The 9,907-nt window shown below is 39.3% G+C and overlaps 1 protein-coding gene across 1 annotated transcript; it reads left to right on the forward strand.

Moving 5' to 3' along the window:
• Positions 44-6,808, forward strand: LOC109850309. The gene is made up of 5 exons (XM_020420294.1): positions 44-419; positions 1,295-1,581; positions 1,897-1,986; positions 5,447-5,808; positions 6,222-6,808. The coding sequence occupies exons 2-5, from the start codon at positions 1,363-1,365 to the stop codon at positions 6,484-6,486; spliced, it is 936 nt and encodes a 311-aa protein (XP_020275883.1). The 5' UTR covers positions 44-419; positions 1,295-1,362; the 3' UTR covers positions 6,487-6,808.

The raw sequence follows: 9,907 nt of genomic DNA on the forward strand, positions 1-9,907 counted from the left end.
ATTTTGTTTAAATGACCAGGGTTATTGAATTAGGGCTCGGATGTTGTAGTCCTTGAGCTTATCGTTGGAAGAATTTATTTATTAAAAAAAAAAATCCGATCTTGTTACATGCAAAGCGTAGAAAGAGAAAGAATGATACTTATCTTGGGACTCCACACCAACAGAATTGGGGACTGCAATTATTTTGGGAAGTTACACCCTCTTCTCGAAAGCCTTTTAACTACTGACTGTAGTCTATAGAATTCATGCTCTTGGAGAAACTAATAGGAACCTTATGTTATGACACATATAGGTCAGTAAGTTAGTGAAAGAAACGCTTGCTGAAGGATGTCCTTGAGGGCAAAGTGCAAACATTGGGAAAAAGGGAAACTGCCGAAGCTCGTGATACCAGCTGAATTTGAAATAACAAAAACACATAAGTAAGCATCCATATAAATTTGAAATATTGTTGTCATTATAACCTTTGTCTGCTGTGCTATATGATCCCAATGCTTGTGGAGCTTAAGAGATGGAATATTCTGTCTACTTAATATGTGATACCTATGTCTATAATAGTAGATGGGTTCTACTTCAAGTGTTGTGTCCTCCTAAATCTTGCGTTCGTTGTTACATGAAAGCCTTAAATTGCATCTATGAAACAAGGTGCATATTATTATTATTTTTTCTCAGGAATAGGATGCTGTCAACCCTCTAGCCATGTGCATGCATGTATATATATCTGTGTGTGCATGTGCGGTCAAGTGTGTGCATGGTCAAAGTAGGCTTCTACAACTGAAATGACGCCAACCAAAGTAATAGTCCATCTAAAGGGGCTCTGTTGCTACGATCTCAGGAAAAAGAAGGTGGGGTGGGGGTGGGGCGATTGCCCTGTTCAACACTCCATGTCTGTAACGGGGCTTGTCTCTAGTGTCAGGGCATACCACTCTTTTCTGTAATTCTCTCTATCTGCTGGCCACATACTCACCACCCAACTAATGGTTAGGAACCAAAATTTTATAATGGCTTTCCTAAGCTCTTCACGTGCAATATTTTATGTTATAAATTGATCCTTCCCTCCAGGTGAATGTGATAAAAGACATTTTACTATGAATATCAGCAGCAAGTGTATAAATTTTACGAGATAAAACATTCTTTTATTATATTAATTTCTGTTGTTTGCCTTAGAGTTCCTCTTTTTATCTTTGTCCTGATTCCTATTTTATTGTGTACATAAATAATTCATGCATGCAAGCATATATACACTACTTTTCATAAGCCTGGTTTCTAATTACTCTGTAAATTCTTTGGTTTGCAGTAGCACCTCAAAAACGTTTGAGGTTCAAGACAAGTGTAGATGCGACAGAAGTACAAGTGATAGACGCGATGCAAAAGATTGCATCTCACATAAAAAATCCTGTGAAGTTCAGTAAGGCATCAAAGCTTGCCTTGCAGTTAATTAAGGCTGGTAGTGTGAAACCTGGAACCAGTGATCACTTCTTTGCCATACTGGAGTCTGCAATGTCTTCACCTTCTTCTTGTACGGTGCCTTCACTGAGGGCAGATTATCATGCATTGTTCTCAGAAGTTCAAGATATTAAGGAGGTATGGTTTTGACTATATTACTCTAGTAGCAATGATGAGACCTCTGTTAGGAACAGGCCTAAATTGTGTATTAAAATATCATCGACATTAGTCAGAATGTATGATATCTAGCGAAATCTATCTCCTACCCTCTCATATTGTTTTGTTAAAATGTTCTTACCAATTTTGTGATTAAACATTGCATTGTTACCTCATTTGCTAAATATCCTAGAGACACATTCTTACGTCCGACTTATTTATGGTCCTTCTATCACTTAAAAGCATTGTGGTAGCAAAAACTTGTCTTAGTTTGTTTCTTCTTCTTTGCCTGTGCAGTGTTTCAGTGAGCAGCAGAACAATCAACTGACAACATGGACAATAAGAGCAGTGATGGCTAATGATCTCTACACTGATGATAGCTTTGTGGTATGATTTATCTATCTCATACATAATACTGTGAATTTTTCGGATTCAATTAGTAGGCTTAATATAATGCTAGTAAATATTCATGGAAACTTTGGTATATTCCCTTCGGACATCTGATAACACTACATAAAAATGATATTGCATCATATCTGATAGGGATTAGCAGTGTTGAAAAAAGCCCTGCTTTTGGTGCGGTTTGCAAAGCGGAAGTGGTGCTTCAACTCTCTGCTTTCATTGAAAGCGGCCAATGAAAGTGGACGTGACGCTTTCTGCTAAAAAACACAACATAAAGCTCGTAAAAGCGCATTTAAGCGCTTAAAAGCACTTTTAAGTGTTGAAAGCTCTTTTAAGCACTTTAAAAAAATACGAGTTTACAAAATAGTTGACCCGAACCGAACTCATTTTCTTAAGTAAAACTCTTGGCTTCTCCCCCCCATCTCTACCCCTTTCTCCACCCTCCCCAGCTGCTTGTGTGTGTTGAGACAAAAATAAACCTAAACCTAACCCTAAATCTCGCTCTGGCCGCCTCGTCCACTGCTTCAGGCCAATTCTGCAGCCTCCCACCACCAAACTGCGTCCAAATCCGTCTCTAGCAAGCTCTACTTTCGCTATGACCATCACGACATACCTTCTCTTGAGCTCCTTATCAAAGCTCTTCATCACCATCTCTAGTCGAAGCTCCTTTACCTACTTCTCCAATGCAAATTGGCTTTTTTTACTTTGTACTTTTTGTCATTTTTGCCGCTAAACCCCCAAAAAGCCTAAGCAGTGCCTCATCGCTTGGCTTCGCTTTCGGCTTTACACAAACTTGGTGGTTAATAAATTGCAAGTTGAATTATTGAGAAATGGTTGAAAACATTGACATACCTTCTAATGGAAAATGTTAGAACTCTTAATTTAGCTACCAATACTGAGATGCAAGTCTGCAGGCCATTGCAGATGTCAATCTGATTTTTGATTACCTCATGCAATCATAAACACCTTCTCCGCAATGATCATCATCCCTAGCCACCCCCATTTATTATTAGTGTTTGTGCCATTTACCACCAAAATGGGATTGCTTATACAAGAGCACGACAAGACGAGGAAACTCTGGAAAGCATCAATAAACATTTGACCAGATCAACCCTGTACGATTTGGTGCCAGAACTCATCTTTGATGTTATCTTTCAGGCACTTGTTGCCAATCCTTTTTTGTATAGGGTTAGTGCCAAGTTTAAGTTTGTTTATTTATATCCCTGAGTTATTTAAGTGCACTGTCCAAAGATTCTGAACTGTAGGGCCTCTGTAAGACTGTACAGAGAAGAAAGATATCAGGTTTGTATCTGATGAGAGTTTTTCATGCCATATAGTTGTTAATGGATGATATATAAGGGATATAAGCTCAACTGTCTATGTCAGACAATATCTATCTATCTGTCTATTAATCTATCTATAGATAGATAGATAGATTATAAATAGGACAAATTTTTAAAAAGAACCATTTTCCAACTTTAATGTGCAAAATCGACCGGTTCAAAAAAAAAGAAGCAAAATCGACCCTTTTCATTTGAAAAGGGTCGATTTGGCTGATGTGAATTTTTTTGGAGTGCACGGGATTGCTAGTCCCGTGCATCCAATCTCTCTCTCCTCACTCACCTGCCCTCAGCTCTATCTCTCTCTCTCTCATTCCCTCACACACTCTCTCATTTTCGTTCTCAGCTCTCTCTCCCCCTCAAAACCCACAACCCAACCTCCTCACTTCGACCAAACTGCCGCCCCGCTCCAGACCCTCCGAGCTCCACCTCGCTGCCGCCCAGATCCGCTCAGTTCCGCCCCTTGTCCACCGCCTCCATCACCGCGCTGCTGCTTTTCTCGCCGTCGACCGCCGCCCCTGCAGCTCCTTCGAGCTCCAACCCGACGACAGCCATCGTGTCCCCTCTTCCACGTTCAGATCCGCCAAACTGACGACGGTGACGTGTTCGACGGCTTGGGCGGCGAGGGGCGGGGGTCTGGAGCGGGGCGGCAGTTTGGTCGGAGTGAGGAGCTTGGGTTGTGGGTTTTGAGGGAGAGAGAGAGAGTTGAGAACGAAGATGAGAGAGAGAGAGTGTGAGGGAATGAGAGAGAGAGAGAGGTAGAGCTGAGGGCAGGTGAGTGAGGAGAGAGAGATTGGATGCAGTGCACTCCAAAAAGAATTCACATTAGCCAAATCGGCCCTTTTCAAATGAAAAGGGTCGATTTTGCTATTTATTTGAAAAGGGTCGATTTTGCTATTTTTTTTAAACCGGTCAATTTTGCACATTAAAATTGGAAAACGGTTCTTTTTAAAAATTTGTCCTTATAAATATTGACAAATTAAAGGTATTTGTTATGTTGTAATTATCATATATCCAATAAATATGGTACAATATCCTAAAAAATATCGACAAATTAAAGGTTATCTGTTATGTCCTAGTTATTAATTATCATATATCCAATAAAAAGGTAAAATATCCATATTAGGGCACAAGATTAAACCGTGAAATTGGAAAAAGATAAATTTAAATTTTGATCGATTCAAGTAACGCAACTAGTTTTATTTGCTACTTGTAATTGGATGAATGAAATCATAGGCGAGTCATCTAATTCCAAAATACTCCTGAGTCCTGATGTGAAGTCCTGACTCGCAAGTAGAAATATTGGAGGCTACTTAGTCAATTCATCAAGTCAGAGAACAAAGTATTCTGAGCAAATGAAATTATATCCAATAATTGCTAAATTAGATTTCACAAAGATAACAGTAGTACCATAAAAATAATATTAGGCTTGTGTGAATTCAGTACACAGAGGCAAACATCTGGTTTATAATAATAAGTTGAGTAAAGTGAGGTATACATCTTCTTTATAATTGTAGGGTTGGGCTTGGGTTGCTTCAAGCCTTCAAGTATGTTTCTTCATTTTCATCTCAATTAGAATTCCGAATTCAAGTATAAGAACTATTTTAGAACTGCTGTAAGCTCTGTTTCCATTTGAAGTATATGCAAAACTAGTTTTGGGACGTCTTTTTTTCTTGAACAATTTTTTTCTTTGGGAAATTAATTTATATTCACAGGTAAAAATAGAGATTTTCATGACAATCTATTAAGAAAGGTGAGAGCAGGATTTTCTGAGTAGCAATCTGTGGCACCACTTTTCTCCCCTTCATGTGTGTGTGTGTGTGTGTGTGTATATATATATATATATATATATATATATATATATATATATATATATATATATATATATATATATATATATATATATATATATATATATATATATATATATATTGGTTGATGGCTTAAAGCTTTTCTTTTGAACTTTCTTTCCTTCTAGATGCTGATCATATTGTAGGCTGAGCCTTATTATTTGGAATTATTCATATCAAAGCTTCATTTTTACTACTGTCTATACGTTGGGTTTTAATATTATGAAAGAGTGATAAACTGGATTATATTTTCAGTTTTCAAAAGCTGCAGGGAAAATAAAGGAAGCCATATCTAGTCTTCCCTTTGCCACAGTGGATGATGACAATGATGAAGCTGCAGATCTTGCAAAAACTGAAAGTGAAGTTGTCAACACGAGTTCTCAGGATGGTACCTCATCTCCTGTTTTGCCTAAATCAGCTCAAGAAGCCTCGGATCCCTTTGGTTTGGATGTCTTGCTTCCTAGTGCACCTAAGAAGGAAGAAAAATCGAGAGATAAGGAGATAGCTCTGTTAAACAGAAAGGCAGAAGAGGAAGAATCAAAGAGATATAACAAGTTGCAGAGAGAAGCACTTCTTTTATGTTTGGAGATCGCAGCTGGACGGTATAGACTACCATGGTCAGTGTTCCAATATGCGTTAAATCTCTAATCTTTCAAATAGTTGACTTTCATTAGTGTTAATTGCACATAGACACCCTGTAATATCTCTCTTTTGAACTTACTACTATTGAAGTTTCATTGTTGCCAACCCCACCCCACTCCACCCCAGCGCACCTAGCGAGTTAAATTTTTCTGACTCATCTACCCTAGGTGAAATTTTGTAAGATGTTGTCCCTCAGTGAAATTAGTGATACTATCTGAGGGCGGAAGAGTTGAAAAATAAAACAAAATAACCCAAAGGTCTATCACAGCAATGAAACTACATGGGCAGTAAGTTGAAAACGGCTATATTGCAGGGGTCTATATGCTATTAAACCGTTCCTTTATGCTGATAGATATAACTGTCTTCGTATATATTTTTCCCCATTCAGGGCCCAGACAGTGATTGATATCTTGGTGAAGCATGCCTTTGACAACATAAACAGGTTCACCTCCCAACAAAGAGATGCGATTGAGAAGCTCTGGGCTTCAGTAAAAGAGCAGCAGATCAGGAGGAAGCAAGGAAAGTCTGTGACAGGCAAACTCGACATGAATGCCTTCGAATGGCTGCAGGAGAAATATGCTAGTGAGAAGATCAGCATACGGCATTCTGTTGGAGGAGGAGGTGAACGTCGTTGTGAACAGTGGCTTGGTTGAAATTTTCTGTACAGCCAACTGATTCATATGCATATTTTTGCCTGTTCCAGTTTGGGTATTTCTCCTCGCTATGATCCAGTTGCGTGATAGATTGGCCCTTGGTCATAAGGATTATTGTTGTTGGCATACTGAATGTACAAGTAATACTATGGTATTGTTGTTGTTAATGACAATTTTCTTAGTTATCGCCGTGGTCTCATTCGATCAGAAACTCGATTTTACCAGAACTCGCGGATGAATGTTGCAGCTGTTAATGAAATGTGCTTGCAGCATTCTTTTTCGGGAGAGAAATGGTGTGGGCGTTGGAAAATATTGATGATCAGCTATTCGTCAAACTTGGGAAATGGTTTTGATGTGATATAGCTATCCTATCAGATGGTTTTGACAGTGCAAAAAAATTGGAGATTACCTAACTGCAAGTACTGCGATGCTTTGAAACTTGCTTCTGGGCAAATTTCATGAGACCTCCCAAGAAGTTTGGCTTGTTTGAGATAACCTTACCAAAAAGTTCAGAAATGTCACTTAACCTTTGACTTGCAATTTTCTGAATCTATTTTTAGATAACACTTAATTTTTTTTGGTGATATCTGAAAAATGTTGTGAGTTAGTGGCATTTCCTAACTTTCTGGGGTTTATCTTAAAATTGGCAAACTTAATTGGGGCTTTGTCAAATTTAACTTATATGGTACTTCTATCCATGGCTCTCCTACTGGCTGGTAACAACATCTAACAACAGCGGAATGTTTCATATTTAATGGATGCTTTCACGATGCAAGTATAAGAAACTTGTCAATAAATGAAATAATACTAATAATTGTCATGAAAGTTGCCATCTTATTTGTAGTTTGAGTTAGGTCATCTTACACTTTAATTGTGAAAACTCTAGTGAGTTCATTAGCTCTCTCTAGGATGTTATTTATAGTTTTTAAGAAAACAAAAAAGTTTGTCCCTAACCAACGTGGGACTAAACAACTACTCTCTCAATACTTCCCCTCATGCTGAGCATACTTATCGATACATGCCCAACTTGTTACAAACAAAATTCACCCGTATTCTCCAAAGAAGTTTAGGGAAAATATCTGCAAGTTGATGATCTGATGGTATGTATTTGGCTCTAATGATTCTCTTCTCTATTTTCTCACGAATCAAGTGACAATCAATCTCTATGTGTTCAGTCCTCTCATGAAACACCAGGTTCTCAGCTATGTAAATGGCGGCATTGTTATCTCCATACAAGCTCATGACACACTCCGAATGATAACCAATCTCTGTTAGTATATCTCTAACTTAGATCAGCTCGCAAGTCAAATTCGCCATGGCTCAATACTCAAACTCAACTGTAGATCGAGAGACCACACTCTATTTCTTACTCTTCCATGATATTAGATTTCCTTCAAGAAACACACAATACCCAGTAATTGACCGTCTGTCCTCAGGAGATCCTGTCCAATCTGCATCTGAGAATCCTGCAGCGCTCGTGTGACCGCTATCTAGATAGAGTACTCATTTTCCTGGAGTTTTCTTGAGATACCTAAGAATCCTCTTCATAACTTCCATGTGAGATTTCCTAGGTGCCGAGAGAAACTGACTGACCATATTAACAAAAAATACAATATCCAGTCTCGTGACTATTAGGTAGTTCAGTTTTACTACAAGTCGCATGTAATCTTCAGAATCCTCCAGTAACTCTCCCTGAGTTGATAGTAGTTTGATCTTGTCATCCATAGGTGATGCCCTTGTATTTTGACATCCCAGCATTTAGCAACATATCAAGTACATATTTTCTTTAAGATAAGAGAATTCCCTTCTTCGATCAAGCTATTTCCATACCCAAATTTTTTTTTTAAGAATCTGAGGTCCTTGGTTTGAAATTGTTGCTATAGATACTTCTTCAAATGACTAATGCCATGTGCATTATCACTAGTGATCACAATTGTTTGTGGGAAAATTCGATGTAAAAGAAACGAAAGAAAAATTGACTTGTATTCTCTCAAAATCGATTCGATGTAAAAGAAACGAAAGAAAAATTGACTTGTATTCTCTCAAAATCGATTACAATTTGGATTCCGATTACAAAAGAGAGGAGAATCGATTACAATTTGGATTCCGATTACAAAAGAGAGGAGAATGAATTTGATTCTCCCCTTTGTTTAAACTGAGTTCTTCTTGGTGACGATGTAGTGCCTCCCTCGAATGCTCGCTCGAGTTTGCTCTCCGTTGACGATCCGACTTTTTGCTTCACTGGAACGTGGTCTTCTCCTCACGATTTGACGTTGTGGAGAACTTGCGTGGAAAGTTTGAGAACTCTGAACGAGTTTAGAATAACTCTGTGAAAGAGTTGATTTGAACCGAAGATCGGTTAATAAGCCAAGGCTAGAAGAAAGCTCCGGTGGTCGATCGTTGCTGAGGATGAACGTCGATCTCCCCCGTCAGTCTCTCCGATCAACCCAGCCAACCCTTCCGTTCCAAAAAGCCAGCCCTTAACTCATTTGAGTTTACCCATATTTATAGGGAATTAAGGGGTGTAACCGCCCCCTTAATCCGCTCCTAAGTGGGGCGGAAATCCCTCAAATCGTGAAGGAAAAACGGTTCCTGCAACCGTTCAGCTCGTGTTTGAACGAGTCAAACGCCCACGTCGGCGTTCAGGACCCTAACTCCGTGTTTTAGAATAGAGACGTGGAGTTGGGTACCCGCTGAGCATTGAAAAACGCGGGTCCGACCCCAGCGTTTTGATGTTGTAACGCGGGTCCGACTCCAGCGTTTTGATGTTGTAACGCGGGTCCGACTCCACCGTTTTGATGTTGTAACGTGGGTTCGACCCTCGCGTTTTACTGTTGACACACGGGGAGGACCTCCGCATTTTGGTGTTGATACACGGGGAGGACCTCCGCGTTTTGGTCTTAGAGCGCGGTGATGAGTTCCGCGTCTTGCTTTGGAGAGATTATCAACAAGTAATCTCTTTTGTCATAGCGTTGTAAAGATCATTGTCTTGTAATCTTCGTCTTGGCTCCTTGAGAATATGAGAGTCGTCAGATTGTAACTCCCGATGTTGATTGTGAATGCTGTTGATTAGAGCTTTCATCAGTTGTTGTGAAAGTCTCCAAATTGTAGCCTTCTGGAAGTCGTCAGATTATAACTTCCATCATCGGTGTTTGATGGGGGATAAGCTATCTATTATGATTTTTAGACAGCCTACAGAACCCCCTCTAAAGTTTTTGAAAGTTCGCGGTTGACTGGGACGAATTTTCGGAATACTTTGGATCTCAACTCTGATCCTGGAGCTGTTGATTCCTTGTTGTAAAGGAGTCATTCTCTGCACTCGCTTTGAAGGTATCTTGGTTGAAGGGATTTGCCATGTAGGACCTGTGTGAAGGTATGCGCCATAATCCTGCTTCTGGAATATTGGGGTGTATCCTTACGT

This window comes from Asparagus officinalis, chromosome 1 (assembly GCF_001876935.1).
Source record: "Asparagus officinalis chromosome 1, Aspof.V1, whole genome shotgun sequence".
Taxonomy (NCBI): Eukaryota; Viridiplantae; Streptophyta; class Magnoliopsida; order Asparagales; family Asparagaceae; genus Asparagus; species Asparagus officinalis.